General features: G+C 38.4%; 1 protein-coding gene and 1 long non-coding RNA gene across 2 annotated transcripts in view; one reads left to right on the top strand and one right to left on the bottom strand.

Annotated features, from left to right (window-relative positions):
• Positions 1-16417, top strand: part of LOC109911043 (low-density lipoprotein receptor-related protein 1-like) — a 1753343-nt gene that overhangs the window by 1024654 nt on the left and 712272 nt on the right. The window contains exons 20-21 of the mRNA XM_048599379.1: positions 2125-2292; positions 6373-6555. Of these exons, the coding sequence (XP_048455336.1) occupies positions 2125-2292; positions 6373-6555 (351 nt within the window). The remainder of the gene's footprint in view (positions 1-2124; positions 2293-6372; positions 6556-16417) is intronic.
• The window catches only part of LOC125483554, a 33227-nt gene that overhangs the window by 1282 nt on the left and 15528 nt on the right, over positions 1-16417 (bottom strand). Inside the window, exon 2 of the long non-coding RNA XR_007262503.1 lies at positions 9913-10004. This is a non-coding gene — a long non-coding RNA (uncharacterized LOC125483554). The remainder of the gene's footprint in view (positions 1-9912; positions 10005-16417) is intronic.

Below are 16417 nucleotides of genomic sequence, written 5' to 3'. Positions count from 1 at the left end.
GATAGGATAGAGAGAGACAAACTATTTCTTGTAATAAGTGAAACAATAGTGAAGGGACACAGTCTTAAGATTCAGAGTTTTGCCATTTACAGGAGTGAGACCAGGAAAGAGTTTTTTCACACAAAGGGTAGTAGAGATTTAGCATTCCATCTCCTTAAAGTCTGCGAATGCTTTAAATGTTCAAAATTGATAACAGATTTTTTTTGCATTAATGTATCAAGGGATGTCAATCAAAATCAAATAAATGAATTTGTTTACAAATCGGCCCTGACCCAATGAATGACAGCATAGGCTGGAGATGCTGGTAGCCTTCTCCTGTCATTGTTTCTAGATGCTGAAATTGATGAAGCTTCGTTGTGTAGCTAGAATTCTAAAGCAGGTAGCTAATGTTAACATCATCTCAAATCTTTATTAGACCACACTTGGAAAACTGTGCGGAGCTCTGTTCCACGTACAACAAAAAGAATATTAAAGTCCTTCAGAAATTTATCAAACATTTAGAGGGGTGTTACTAGAACTGGATATCTTTCTTTGAAGGAAAATAGAATACAGAGGGCAAGGGAATGCTAATCATGTTTAAAATTACAAAGAGTGAAGGTGGAACGAATGGCGTTGTAGAGTCTATCAAATCCATGTTAAAAGTAATTTAGAAATTTTATTTGAAATTTCCAACAAAGTTCATAAAAGTTCAGGACATTTTAAAAGCCATGATCATACCATATAATCATGAAAATCAGGAGAAGAATCATACAACTAAGGACAAGACCATTTCAACCAACATGACTGTGCCGACTCTTCGTAAAATCCACCCAATTAATCCCCATTCACTGTCATCCCACATCTCTGGGTTTGATCTGGAATTCAGTGCTCATTTTACCAGTGGTATTCGTGCACCTCTTCAAGTGTAGACTGCAGTAGTGATTCAGATTCTTCTTTTTGTTCATTTTTCACATAAACTGAGATCAGAACCTGACATTGTGAAATTTTACAAACTCCTGTAACCTTGTCTGACCATTAAAATAAGCAAAACACGTTCGGTTTTAGTAGACCACTCATTCTGTCTTGCCTCTGATTTCTCCTTTGTCTTCACAAAGATCTAACAGGAATATGAGAGTTAAAAGTAACAGATTTCAAGTCTAAACTAATCTCATTGTAACATTCAACGGATTTATGGTGCAGCTTCATATTGTCAGCAGCACACATTTAAAAATGAAATGATATTTACTGCAAGATGCCGGATTCCCTAAGGCTATGTTTGAAATTGTTGTCAACAATTTCGATGCTTTATACCATCAAGGATGGTGCTGAAATATAGCCCAGAAGATCATAGGTTTGGGCCCTCATCTGTGCTGAGTTAGTTCATTTTGCCAAGGGCAACATTGCAATGGTAGAACTTAGCTCAACATTCTCCTGCAAAACAAAATTACTTCTAATTAGTGTGCATTTGTTCAAACATCATGTGAGGACACGATCAAGATAGGCTGTAATGCTCTCCAACATCAAAGAGCTTGCACGCCAGGATTACATCTAAAAAATAATCAATTGGGCAAAATACAGAATGATTGTTGGCACATGTTGAACATATGCTTAAAAGAGTCAGTGTCCTAAAGAAAGAAGAAATTTTATTCAAATCTTATTGTAAATTTCAGTGTTCCTATAACTCCTGTATGTGAGCAGCATGGTGGCTGACATTGTTGCCTCACAGCGCTAGCGACTCAAGTTGGATTCTACCCTCAGGTGATTGTCTGTGTACATTCTCCTCGTGTCTGCATGGGTTTCGTCTAGGTGCTCTGGTTTCCTCCCACAGTCCAACGGTTTGCAGGTTAGGTGGATTGACCCATCATGTCCAGGGATGTGCAGGCTAGGTAGATTAACCATGGGAAATGCTGGATTATAGGGATAGGGTAGAAGGGTGGGTCTGAGTGTGATGCTCTTCGTAGGGTCGGTGTGTACTCAATGGACTGAATGGCTTGCTTCCACACTGCAAGGATTCTTTGATTCTATAACTGCTGTTCCTCATGAGTTTCAGTATTAATACTCATTGGGCACTTTTCTTAACCATTTGTAGCCTGTGATTGAAAACTTGGTGTGTTAGTGTTTTTCATAGTTTTGCTTTTGTTACAGATGATGACTGTGGGGACGGTAGTGATGAGGTGGGTTGTTCTCCTTCCTGTACCAACACTCAATTCAAATGTAACAATGGCCGGTGTGTTCCTGAGCACTGGATCTGTGATGGCGACAATGACTGCGGGGATTTTAGCGATGAAACCCATGCCAATTGTACAGAACCAGGTTTGTGTGCTAAGTAATCAGCATTGTAGATTTTCCAAAGCTGTAATATCTTGGGGCAGAATCAGAAGTATGCAAAAGCAATCACTGTTTTACAAATATTGTTGTTCCTCTTCCCAAACTGTTGAATGACATTTTATTTGCATGCACCAGCAAAGGTAGGACAGAAGCAATATTGGTAACCATGGCCCCATTAGTACCATTATATTAAAATCAAAGTGATAAACCTATCTGCAAGATAATGTGTCAGTGATCAAAGTGTTTGTATCCTATAGATACAGAACAAGATCTTGGCTCTCTCCAGAAATGTGTATAAATCTATGATCCCATGGCGCTAATGTTGGTGTTGCCATATGAGAGTTCACAAAGTTAAAGATAGAATCAGCTCTAACTTCTAATTAATTACTAAGACTAAGAAGGGAAATGGAATGTGAGATCGATAAAATGTCCAAAAGTGTAGGTCATACAGATGTACACTGCCTATTTAGCTTTAAACATTTTCACAAAGGGGGCATGTGTATAAGCTTCACGCAAGCAGAGTCAACAAAAATATTTTGGTCAATGCAAATTACTGGCTACAGTATTCAGAAGTGAACCTTGTTAAAAGCCTTTTTTGATACCCACTGCGGATGTGTTTCAGAATCATGCAGATTCTATTAATCGTGTTACAAAGAGCTGGATTCATGATCCAAATGATCCTTCCACCCAATGTTAGTCATCATTTTGAATGCTTTTAGCTAATGAAGATATTTAAATACAAGTGAATGCTGTCCACCAAACATTATATTAATACAAAATTGATAAATCTATTTGCAAGATACTCTGAGAGTGATCAAAGTTTTTGTGACCTATGGATTCAAAACAAAATCTTGGCTCTCTGCAGAACTGTATATAAATCTATGATCCCAAGGCGCCAATGTTGGTGTTCCCATATGAGAGAGAAATTCATAGGCATTGCTAAGAAGAGAAGAAATTATAAATACTTGTTCTAGATTACAGGAAAATACAATTGCTAATACATGTAATAATACAAGCCATGATTCTATTAGGTTTATGATGAACTCATATTTTAAAAAATCTGTTTAAATTCAGTATTTTAAAACAAATAAAATGCATCAAATTTATTAAATATCAATTTTTACAGCATATCTGAAGGCATAAATAACTCAGGAATATTGACCTTAAAAGTGATTTATTTAGGTTACTTTAAAATAGTCGACCATGGCTTTACACTAAATATTCTATTCGTCTAACTTCAAAACTGAGTTGAGAAGATATCCTGACAGACAATAAAAATAACAACACTTGCGATGAGTTAGGTAACTCACAAACCACATTTCTGCACATTACTTTCTATCAGGCATGTTGTAAATCACTGGTTGAATGTTAATATTAGGTCTCCTGCCTCTCATCTCTCTGGCATCATGTAGCAGTCTGCCCTGCAAATATTTCATGTCCCTTAGGTTGTTAATAATTAAAGACAGCCCCCATCCCACCAACAATCAGGTAGATAGCAACTCTGTTGTGTCGGCAGTTCCACTGGATGCAGTAGTGGTCACAACTATGACTACAGCAAATGCATGAGGGGAGTGCATTGTGTGGATCATCACTGTGAATATTCCCAGAGATTTGCTGGTATCAGGCTGGTAGGCCCATGAAATAACTCCACGAAGCCAGTCACCCAGTCACCCTATATTTACATGTGCACAGTATGTGGACTCTGACCAGCTCGCTCAGAACCAGACCCTAGAGTGAAGAGAATCCGTGAGACTGCTGTTTATATATGTCAGCTCGGACTCCCTGATTGGTCCAGATTAACAGCCCCAATCAAGGAACGCATACTCAATGAGATCCATCTAGCTAACCTTATACCAATCACTACAACCCAGAAGAGGGGGGTGATAGGGGATTGGGTGCCAAAGGTAACATGGGAAGGTGTGGGGGTGAAATGTTAGCTGCACGCAAACCCTGAGTTGTGACCTTCAATGGACAAGGGAGCCCATCTCCCTTTCTAGCCACCAATCCATCAAGTTTTACCTGGCAGGCTGGAGGTATGGCCACTCCCTCTCTGGCTAAAATCTCAGAAGGAGGCTTTCACGTAGCCTTTAGTTAACTGCACATATACCACCACATTCTATCCCACTACACCAAATATATATCTGAATTTATTTTTATTTTAGGGGTGCCTGTGTAAGCATGGAAGCATTTGATGGTTTCCCATCATTAATCAAAATAAGTTTTACCTCCCTTGGAGGGGTATTTGAGCGTTGCCTTAGAAATAGTGATGTAGATTTTTCAATTGTGTGTAGAATTGGCACTGAGAATTGGTTAACCATGTAGAAAGCATTCAATTTTCATTTCTGTTAAAATCAATTGTTCTGTAATAGCTTGCTGATTCACAATGTTTGGACAGCCAGTTGAAAATATGCCTAGTATTAGATTTGAAACTATTGAAATTTTCAACTTTGAATGTTTGTAAAATTAATAAATAGTACTTGATAATATATTTAAATGCTTGTTTACAAAATATTCTTAACGCAAATGCTGAATTTGAAATAATTACAGTCTGTATATAGTCTCTCTGAAGCGCATGCACTTCAACTACAAGTGAAACTGTTTGAAAAGAATTTTTATGCATCATTGAAAAAAATCATTTTTCAAGTTCAACATTTTCACATGACTCTTAACGAGCCAAACAATGGAATAGCATGAATGGCATCCAACAAATTGAATCATTCATTTAAAGTACTCATTTAGATATTTCAGTGAGTTTCATAATAGAAGAGAGCAGTTGTGGATGTGAGTAAAGTCAAAGGTGAAACAATTGACAGAGTTTTAGAAGATTGATACTTTATTTTCAGTTCCACAGAGAAGGATGGCTGTACATAAGAACATAAGAACTAGGAGCAGGAGTAGGCCGTCTGGCCCTTCGAGCCTGCTCCGCCATTCAATAAGATCATGGCTGATCTTTTCGTGGACTCAGATCCACTTATCCGCGTTCTCACCGTACCCCTTAATTCCTTTATTCTTCAAAAAAAAAAATCTACCTTTTTTTAAAAAACGTTTACTGAAGTAGCATCAACAACTTCACTGGGCAAGGAATTCCATAGATTAACAACCCTCTGGGTGAAGAAATTCCTTCTCAATTCAGTCCTAAGTCTGCTCCCTCTAATCTTGAGGCAATGCCCTCTTGTCCTAGCTTCACCTGCCAGTGGAAACATCCTCTCTACTTCTATCTTAATATCTACATATGGTATACAAATGAATGGACTTCATACGCATTCATGCATGAAAGATTCATTATACTTTCAGAAGGTTATGTTGTTTGGCATGTTTGCATAGAATAAGACATCTCTTTTTACAAGATTTTAAGCCCTGCTGAATTAGTTTCTTATTCTGCTCAGCCATTGATGTTGGGGGTTATTTAACACATCATAACGGTGCCTGAGACTCAAATTAATCATGGGCCATGCTTCTGCAGGTTTCATTAAATCAGTTTGACGAAGCAATCTTTTGGTTACGAACAATAGGCATATGAGCAAAGATGTGCCCTTTAGCTCTAAATAAAACAACTTAACAACTGTTAACTTGTCCATTATTAAGGTCCTAGAGTTCTAAAATCAAAACTTAATCTGTTTTATCATGGTCTTTGAAAATTCAGAACACATTTTTGGAAAATATACTTTTCCAATAATGTATTCCACTGGTTTCTTGAATTAGTCGTATCTGTGAAAGGTTCATCTGTAAATAGTGAGCACTCCTGTTTCAATTAACATTTGTGGTTTCTAATGCTGTATGTGAATTAATATTCCCACTCCTGCACTAATGAATTTCTACTGAAGCATCACATTTTGATATGGTACTCCAGTATTAATCAGAACATTGGCACTGCTAGACATAATGCCTTGTATTTGGAATGAAAACACAAAGGCCAAGAGTACTGGAGAAATTTGATAAAATATGAAATATTGAGGTAAAAGTATTGAAGAAAGAACAATTAATATAACTGTCATAGCCTTATCATTGTTTTTCTCAAAATGATTGCATTAAATGCTAAGTACATTATTTGTGTTGTCCCTGCAGCCACAAGGTCACCTGGTGGTTGTCACAGAAAACAATTTCAGTGTTATTTGGATGGCAACTGTGTTCCACAACGATGGCACTGTGATGGGGATTGGGACTGTGAAGATGGCAGTGATGAAAGCAGCTGTGAAGGAAGCATAAGAACCTGTGACTCTCATTTTGAGTTCAAATGCAAAGACTCAGGTACGATTGAATAATGCAATTTGTGGTGACCTTGTGTCAATAACAACTTACACTTACATAGCAACTTTAAAGTAACAAGCATTCCAAAGTGTGTCAGAAACAATGCCAAAACAATTACTGAAAAATACTTAGGGATGTTGTTAAAAAAAATGATTTAAATGTTTAAAGAGGATATTTTTCAGAAAGTTTTGACACAGGCGGGATAAGTTATCAAGTCCCAGAGTTAAGTAAGGTGCCATCTGAGGGTTGTGCTATTGATGGTAAATCAAAAGGATTAATACACAGAAAATTAAAGTTCAAAGACTGAGTAATGCCAATTGGGAAACTGGTACTGAAGAAGGTTGCAGAAATTAAGCAAGGTTTCAGTTATAAATTGATTGATAATTGAGAGCAAGGATTTAAAACCAATTGAATTCAGGGGCTGGTAACCAATTAATAGGAAGCCATGATGCGGAGGTGTCGGTGTCGGACTGTGGTGGACAAGGTCAGAAGTCACACAACACCAGGTTATAGTCCAAAAGGTTTATTTGAAATCACAAGTTTTCGGAATGCTGTTCCTTCATCTGACGAAGGAGCAGCACTCCAAAAACTTGTGATTTCAAATAAACTGCTTTCTTGAATCGCTGCAGTCCACCTACTGTGGATTGATCCACAATGCCATTTGGGAAGGAATTCCAGCATTTTGACCCAGCGACAGTGAAGGAATGGCAATATATTTCCAAGTCATGATGTTGAGTGGCTTGGAGGGGATCTTGCAGGTGATGATGTTCCCATGTATCTGCTGCCCTTGTCCTTCTAGATGGAAGTGATCGTGGGTTTAGAAGGTGCTGTCTGAGGATCTTTGGTGAATTTCTGCAGTGCATCTTGTAGTGAGTACACACTGCTGCTACTGACCGTCTGGTCTGGATGCTTGTGGATGTGGTGCCAAACAAACGGGCTGCTTTGTCCTGGATGGTGTCAAGCTTCTTAAGTGTTGTTGGGGCTGCACTCATCCAGGCAAGTGGGGAGTATTCCATCACACTCCTGACTTGTGCCTTGTAGATAGTGGACAGGCTTTGAGTCAGGAGGTGAGTTACTCACCACAGTATTCCTAACTTCTGACCAACTCTTGTAGCCACTATGTTTATGTGGTGAGTCCAGTTGAGTTTCTGGTCAATGGTAACCCCAAGGATGTTGATAGTGGGGGATTCAGTGATGGTAACACCATTGATTGTCAAGGGGCGGTTGATAGATTGTCTCTTATTGTTGATGGTCATAGCCTGGCATTTGTGTAGCACGAATGTCACTCATCACTTGTCAGCCTAAGGCTGGATATTGTCAAGATCTTGTTGCACTTGAATATGGACTGCTTCTGTAACTGAGGAGTCGTGAATGGTGCTGAACATTGTGCAATCATTGGCAAACATCCCCACTTCTGACCTTATGATGGAGGGAAGGTCATTGATGAAGCAGCTGAAGATGGTTGGGCTGAGGATATTTGGTAATAGGGGAAGAGATTTGAAATTCTCTCATCTAAAACAGGACCACACGGACAGCCAGTGCTGCCAGATTCAACATTGCATTTCTTACACAGATTTTTTGTCAATCAATTTAGGATGCAATAAAATGACTGGTCTTAACAATGTTTAATTATGGGAAATTCTAGCTTATTTTCATTTTAATTTTAGACACACTGAAAAATTGAAGACTGTGATTTGAATTGAATTTTATGATGGAGTGGTATAACTGGGCAGCATTAAGTGTCCACATAAAATCAAAATTTGAACTTAGGCCTCTGCATAATGCTATTGATGGGAAACAGAGGAGTTAAAGTTAGGCACTTAGGTTGCTAAAACGAGGCCTGTCATTTTATGTGCGGCAGGAGAGGTGTTGGATGGGTCACCCATATGTTGGCCAACTGAGGGCCTTAATTAGGCCATTCGTGTCACTTAAGAGCCTCATCCCACTGTCATTCAAATTTAATAGGCTGATTGGAGAGGCCTAGACGCAACATACAGCCCAAAAATTTTGGCCCAGAGGGCTGCTGCTCAGGAGCAAAAGTCTTACCTTTTAATTCATAAAAGCCCATTTAAAAAAAAAATTAAAGTGTGGAAGCTGGCCAACCCATTGCAGGTACACATCCAACATTTATGCTGGGTTGTGGGGAGACCATGCTCAGCGTATATTCCAAGCCAATTAAATCATTATAATGATATTCAAGGGCAATGATTAAGCGATGCTACATTGTCAGAGGGTCCCTCTTGCCGTTAAGAAATTAAGACAAGGACACACTTGCCATCTCAGTTGAACATTGGTTTTCTTTTAAATATTGTCATGGAATGTCAGAGAAGTTATCGTTGTCCAACAACATAGTAAACCATTTTACTCTTATGCTAACATTTATGTCCTGGACTTGCTGCAATGTTCCAAGGGAGTGCAAAACATAATCATCTGCTCAGGCACATTACAGCCTCAAGGTCTCAACATCGAATTTCATGACTTTAAAAACTGACTGCATTATATCTATCTCCAATTTTTGTTAGATTCTCTCCCACCACACCACCCCACAACAATGTTATCTTCTTTACTTTGTTCTCCTTATCACACATTAATTCACAACAATTTTATAACTCTCTCTTTCATCACCATTAACAATCCCTTTATTCTTTGCACCGAGCCTCTAAACAATCTACTCTCTTCTGCCTGTCAGAAGTATGGTGAGGTAGCCTAGTACCAGGGGTCACAGTTTAAGGATAAGTGGTAAACCTTTTCGGGCTGAGGAGATGAAAAGAAATTTTTTCACCCAACAGTGATGACCCTGTGGAATTCACTACCACAGTAAATGATTGAGACCAAAGCATTCTGAATTTTCAAGATGGAGAAAGATATGGCTCTTGTGGCCAAAGGATCAAGGGATGAGGGGGAGGATGAGATTTCAGGTATTGATGATTATTGATGATTAGCCACAGTCATATTGAATGTCAAAGCAGGCTCAAGGGGTCAAATAGCCTACTCCTGTCCCCATCTTCTATTTTTCTATTGAAAAAAAGCATTTTCCAACATCTTTCCTTTCTGAAGAAGAGTTGGACTTGCAATGTTGACTCTCGTTCTCATTTCACCCATGCTGCCAGACCTGCTGAATGTTTTTTCAGCATTCTCTGTGCTTGTTTCTGATGTCCAGCACCCACCGTATGTTCAAATTATCCCTGCTGTCCTGGCAATATTTATCTTTCAAACAAAATTTTAAAAAGTATCTGGTCATTGTCATATTGCTGCTTGAGGAGGTTTTTCATGCATAAATTACTTGCTATGCTTCCTACATTACAATGGTAACTATATGTCAAAAAAAAATACGATGTGCAAAGAACTTTCACTTACCCACTTTTAATAAAAGAGACTTTGTAAATGCAAGTCCTTCATTCTTCTTTTGTTGAAATGTTATACTTTAGTTCCACTCCTTACAGTGCCACCTATATTTGCGTCATGGAAAAAGTAGAATATTTGACATTAGTTATGTTATTAATAAACAGTGATTTGTTTAAATCCTGTCTTCACATCTTTTCATTTGGAGTGTGTGCCACTATCTGTACTCTGTCTTCTATCATTCAACTAAGCTGTCATCTGGATCAGAACATCGCCTCCCAATCCGTGGGGTTCAATGTTAGCTAACAATCTCATAGCAGGGTTTTATTTTTATAGGTGCCTTCTGGAAGTCCATATACATGGCACTCATAAATATTATCTCGTCCATTACTTTGGTCCCCTCCTCAAAAATATCAAGTTTCTCAAGTACTTTTTTCCCTAACCTTTACATTTTACTATCTCTTGCTGACTAGCCAGAAATGTTCAAGGTACTCAGTCTCCTTTTCCATCCTGATACAACCCGACAACAGATTTAGGATGACTAGATTATAACTCCCTTGATTTCTTCTATCACCTTACTAAAATAATTTAATGACATGTTCTTCCAACCTAAAAGAATGCTTCTAAAGATGAGAGAGCTTCAAATGTTTTGAGGTTGGTTGGCTCGCCGAGCTGGTTTGTTGTTCCGCAGACGTTTCGTTACTGTGCTTGGTAACATCCTCAGTGCAGCCTCTGATGAAGCACCGGTGTGTTTTCCCACCTGGTTTTTTAAACTCTGGGGTCCATTGCAATGGATTGCTTCACTTCTGGGTTTCCTCCATAGTGGAATGGATATGGGGTCGAGTTCAATGTGTTTATTAATAGCATGCTTCGTGGAGTGCCATGCTTCCAGGAATTCTCGTGCTTGTCTCTGCCTAGCCTGTCCCAGGATCTTGGTGTTGTCCCAGTCGAAGTCGTGGTTCTCCTTGTCCATGTGGATTGAGATGAGTGAGTATTGGTCGTGTCTTTTTGTAGCCAGTTGGTGTTCATGTTTGTGCATAGGTCACCTATGATTTTCCTACCTACTTCTTTTAAAATCCTGGAATGGAAGACATCTGATCCTGGGGTTTTGTCAATTTTCCAATACCATTTGTTGGGAACAAATTTTGTGGAAAAGCCTTTCAATCAAAATTCTTCTTCTTGATTGTCTTGCAGTGCCTAGAGATGCATGAGGCAGACAATGCACGTGTTTATGTCTGTTCACATAGCTAGCTTTTCCTGGAACAGACCCCAAAGCTCATGGCTAATTATACCAGGGACTATAGCTTGAGGGACAACACTCCACATCAAGCACAGGAGATGACCAGGAGACTGCCCCAGTCTGACTGTCTGCCATTGTTGTATTGGATTAATTTACAGGTTATAACACACCTCCCATTGTCAACATTTACCAGAATGGGGCTAGATCTCAGTGCTTCTGCTGGCAGCTGCTCCATAATGCCTGCAGCAAGCAGTAGGCATCTTAATTATTATCACTGTACCTTTCCACCAGCATACATCTCTGGCAGTCTCTACTTTTGTTTCTGCTGTTTTTCATATCTCAGTTAATTCAGTGCCAGGGAACTAAAGAATGCTATCTCTATCATTATTTATTTGTAGAACAAACTTTTGAGAAAATAATTTGTTTCTTAAACAATTTATTTGTTTAAATAAATATACAAATTACTGAGGTAATAGTAACCGATATTGGCTCAATTTCAAGATCTAAACTATACTGACAGAAAAAAAAAAAGTGAAGTGTAAAGGCTGAGAATGTATTCCCATCTATTTCATTACTAATTGGTCAATATTAGCAGAATGGAATACTTTACTGTCAGAATTCTTTTCTTACCGTTGGACTTAAAAAGAGGTAAACCTTCATGTTGACAGTAATTTCCAGACTTTAGTCTTCAATAAGTGTGAGCAATGTATTGCCTTCCTCTAATTGCTCTTCCCAGTCTTAGCATTCAGCTGGTCTTTTATTAAATTTATTCTCCTGTGTGTTTTGGCTGTTGCTGGTAAGGCATATCCCCAATTGCCCTTGATCTAAGTGACTTTCCAGACTATTTAAGAGGACAGTGAGGAGTTACTGAAAGCCTAGAGTCACGTGTTAGCCAACAAGACTGGGTAAGGATGATAGAATTCCTTTCCTGAAGGGGGCATTAGTGAAACAGGCATTTTTATTTTAACAATAATCAGTTGTTTCATTATCATCAAATACCGAGACTAGCTGTCAGCTCCAGATTTTATGAATTGGTCTGAAATTTCCCCAGCTCAACGATGGGATTTGATGATATTTTCCAAGAACATTGGCCTGGGCTCCTGGACGAAAGTCCCACAGCCCCAGGTCTGCTCTCTCATTAGAGAGACATACGACTGGTGGTGGTTTAACCCGAGGGTCACCATGCCTCAGGTGAGAGGAGAGGTTGAGAAGGAGGGTCCTTCATGGTAACCTCAGCTGTTCCAGGAATTGAACCCACACTCCTGGTGTTACTCAGCATTACAAATCAGCCATCCAGCCAACTGAGATAACTGAAGCCCTATTGTTCCTGGAATAATAGTCCAGTGACATTCTCACTCCACCACCATCTTGCAGTGAAAGTTCATGAATAAATACAGCTAAAATGCTTTTACTCATAAAATGCATATTAAATATAACAAGCGCTCAGTCAAGCATTTATCCAAATTTGATGTATAGATGGTAAATTCTTAATCTGTACATCTGGATTGTGCTGATAAGCATTATGATGGTGAAATGGAAGCTATTTTATTTCTATTGAATTTCCTTAGCTGAAACAGGTAACCTTTTGCTTTTAGACTGTTTTTTTCAGATAACAGTCGCATCAATTTCTAGCTCAGAGAGGAGGCCCTTCTCCAGCTTGTCTTACAGGGAAAACTGCCTGCTGGCATCCAATTCATGACTGTGTTGCATCCAAAATATTTTCTCATTATTGCCCTGCTGATTTGTTATTTTGGATTATTGCTTTAGCTAAGAGGAAGCCAAAACTGTTTCCATCAGATAATGAATCTCCCTCGAGTTTTCTATTTTTGCTTTTCTTTTAAAATGAACTGCTTTGACATTATCTTGAATCTTTCTAATTTCTGGTCTTTTCATACTCCAAAACTAAACCATCCTCCATACAGAGAAGCTTACAAGCTGTCTCCTTTAGGTCATAAGACCAAGAGATAAATGGCACAGGATTCAGGGATCCATGGCAACTTGGCCACGTGCCTTCAGCGCACAATTCTTGTTACCAAGGTGAATGCAATACAATTTATCCACTTAGATAATTTAACACCTTCCTACCTGGTAAGAAAATTAAGTGATTACAAAATGCATATAGTAAATATTGAAGAAGGAATACATTAAATGAATAAAGAAAGAAAGTTCCCAAACAAATTGTGATTTGATTTATTGCATGTTAAACTTGATGAATGCAAATAAATACTTTGTGTAATAATAGAGAACTCTAACAAATGTAGTGTTATGAAATATTGAGTTATTCTGCATTAATCTGAATAATACGAAGCAATTGCTATGAACTATTAAGTCTAAGTCATGATATCAAGCTATCAAGCCTTTATCAGTTTGTAAGGCAGTACAAAAACATTGCAAGTACTGTCGTGTCATGTGTCCGTGTTCTATTTTCTTTTTAACATCATTGTTTATCAAAGGTGGAGAAAAAAAAATTCAATTTCTGTCCAGATTTATGTTTGGAGATCTGCATCTCACATTATTTATCATTCACATTCAGTGATTTGGATTGAAGAGGAAGACTTATTAATTAGTTCAAATTGTAAAGACCATGTGATTCTATTTTTTTGTATATTATTAATTGTGGAATGAAATGAGAAAAGAGCTGTTTTTCAAATACTAAGGATGTCTGCAGGATTGCTGCATGTTTGAAAGCAAGTAACCTGGCACTCATTTCAACTGTGATTTATACAGCTGTTTGTAAACCAGAAATTGAAGTGTATTTTGCAGACAGCTAGAGCCGGTGAGCTGTGTATATAACAAGATTTGGTTGGTAACACGTAGTCTATGGACGAGTGACCATTTATTTGTGACAAAGGCCCTCTGCCTACCAATAATCATGTGATTGGTTCTCAGGCTGTGAACAAGATGCAAAGAAACTATCAGACGGCAAACAGCTCAAGAGCACTTTTTATTCTCTGCAGAGAGGCAATTTAAGCATGAAGAAAGCCACTTATCTTTCCTTCAGTTGGTGGAAGATGTGACTTTTAATTGACAAGTCAGAAGCATTTTAAAAGTCAACCTGTTTCCCCGTGTCTCTTGCAAAACAGCCGAAGCATCCAGAGGATGACCGAGAAGTAACATTCTGACCAACACAAGAATCATCTCAGCAAACCTTGTGAGCTGGAACCACTGAGCTGCTTCTCCAGTTTCTCCCTCCTTCCATAACCAATGTGCAGTGTATGCGTGTGTGCACTGGCAAAAGCGAGTGTAAAAAGAGATTGAACTATTAATTAGTGGATATATGCTGATGGTTCATAACTGTTTACCTGTAGTGACAAGCTAATTGCTTGTAATAATGAGTAATTTTTGTTAAGTATAGAAACCACCCACATTTTCTGTCAACCTGGGTCTGGAACACAGGGAAATAGGGAAATCTTGAGTATTTTATATAAAAAAAATAAACTTTGTGACAACTCCAGGAATAGCAGTGCTTGATTTCCAGCATCCCAATATGTTGTGACAGTATCTAAAATGTAACGTGCAGTTCATTTGGCTCAATAGGTCCATGCTGACATTTATTGTTAAAGGAATAAAGAAGGGCAGTGTTGTTGCAGCTGTGCAAGGCATTAATAAGACAGCTGGAGCATTGCATATTTTCGTCCCCTGACATGAGAGAGATTATGGTTGTATTGGAGTTAGTTCAAAGGAGGATCACTAGATTGATTCCAGAGATGAGGGATTTGTTTTCTGAAGAAGGATGGAGCAGCTTAAGCTATACGCTCAGCGGTGTAGACGAGAGATATAATTGAGGTATATAAGATACTAAATGGGATTGACAACTTGACATTGAAAAGATGCTCCCTTAAGTAGGATATTCAGAACAAGTGGTCATAACTTTAGGATACTGGACAGCAGATTTAAGATCAAGATGAGGAGAAATTACTTATCTCAAAGGGTCATGAATCTATGACATTCAATACCCTGATTGGCCCAGGTTAACAACCCAAATCAAGAATCTCATGGTCAATAAGATCTACCTGGCCATGGTTCCAATCACTGCAGCAAATTACTGCAAATGCTGGCATCTATACTGGATGCTGTCTGACAACACTGTGATCTCCAGCATTTGTTGCTTTCAGTCCAATCACTACAGTATGCTTATCAAAGGTATCACAGAGGAAATACAATTGAGAACCAAAAGGAATGCAGAAGGCTTAGAGCAGTGGTGCAAAAGCACATTAGAGAAATTGTAAGAAAAGACTAGCAGCGAACATGAAGAGGAATCCCAAAACCTTCCATTGGTGTATAAATAACAATGGCACAACGAGTAGTAAGTCTGATTGGAGACCAAAAAGAGAATTTACAAATGGAGATAACAAGCATAGATGAGGTTTCAAATGAATGTATTACATTTGTCTTTACCAAGGAGGTGGATTTTACCTCAGCCATGATAATAGAGGAAGAAATTCTGCCAATATAATGGTTTAAAATTGTTAAGGAGAAAATGTTGGATAAATTGGACAAGGCACCGGGACTGAATGTGATGCATTCAAAGATATTCAAGGAAGTTAGGGTGAAGATTGCAAGCTGCAATCTTTTAGTCCAATTGTCACTGATGGAATAAATGGACAGGAGTAATGTGGATACAAAATTGGATGAGTGACAGGAAATACAGTAATGATTACTTGAAAACTTTGTGGAACTTTTAGCCAGACATCATAGGACTTCAGAATTTGTAAGGTTCTGAATGCTGTGTACTGTTTTTATCTCCCTATTCAAAGAAGGATGTAAATACATTTGAAGTGCCTTAGAGGCATTTTCCTTGATTGATACCTGGAATGAACAGATTGTCTTGTCAGGAAAACTTGTAGAATTTGGACCTGTTTCGTTGGAGTTCTAAAGATGGAAAGATGATTTGATTGCAGCTTAAGAGTTTGGATGGTGTGGACAAGTTTGACATGCAAAAGATTGGTATTCTTATATGGGTGAATCCAGTGATGAAAAACTGTTTTCAGATTAGGAGTTGATATGTTATGGAGCATCCTTTTTGTCTCGGTGGCTTGTTTATCTTTAAAACTCTGCCTCAGAAGGCAGTGGAGGCAGGGTAATGAATATTTTTAATGTGAAAATAGATAGATTCTTGGTAGGCAGGGCAATAAAGGGTTATTGGTCATAGATGGAAATGTGGAATTCAGAACACAAATGGATCAGCCTTAATCTTATTAAATTGCGGCACAGGGTGGAAGGGCCAAATGACCTATTTTCACACCAAATTTGCATGTTTGTGTTCAGCCTGTTGGGTCC

Source organism: Rhincodon typus, chromosome 7 (assembly GCF_021869965.1).
Source record: "Rhincodon typus isolate 14 chromosome 7, sRhiTyp1.1, whole genome shotgun sequence".
In the NCBI taxonomy this organism is placed as follows: Eukaryota; Metazoa; Chordata; class Chondrichthyes; order Orectolobiformes; family Rhincodontidae; genus Rhincodon; species Rhincodon typus.
Note: the sequence above shows the minus strand (reverse complement) of the source record. Positions and strands in the feature narration are given on the sequence as shown.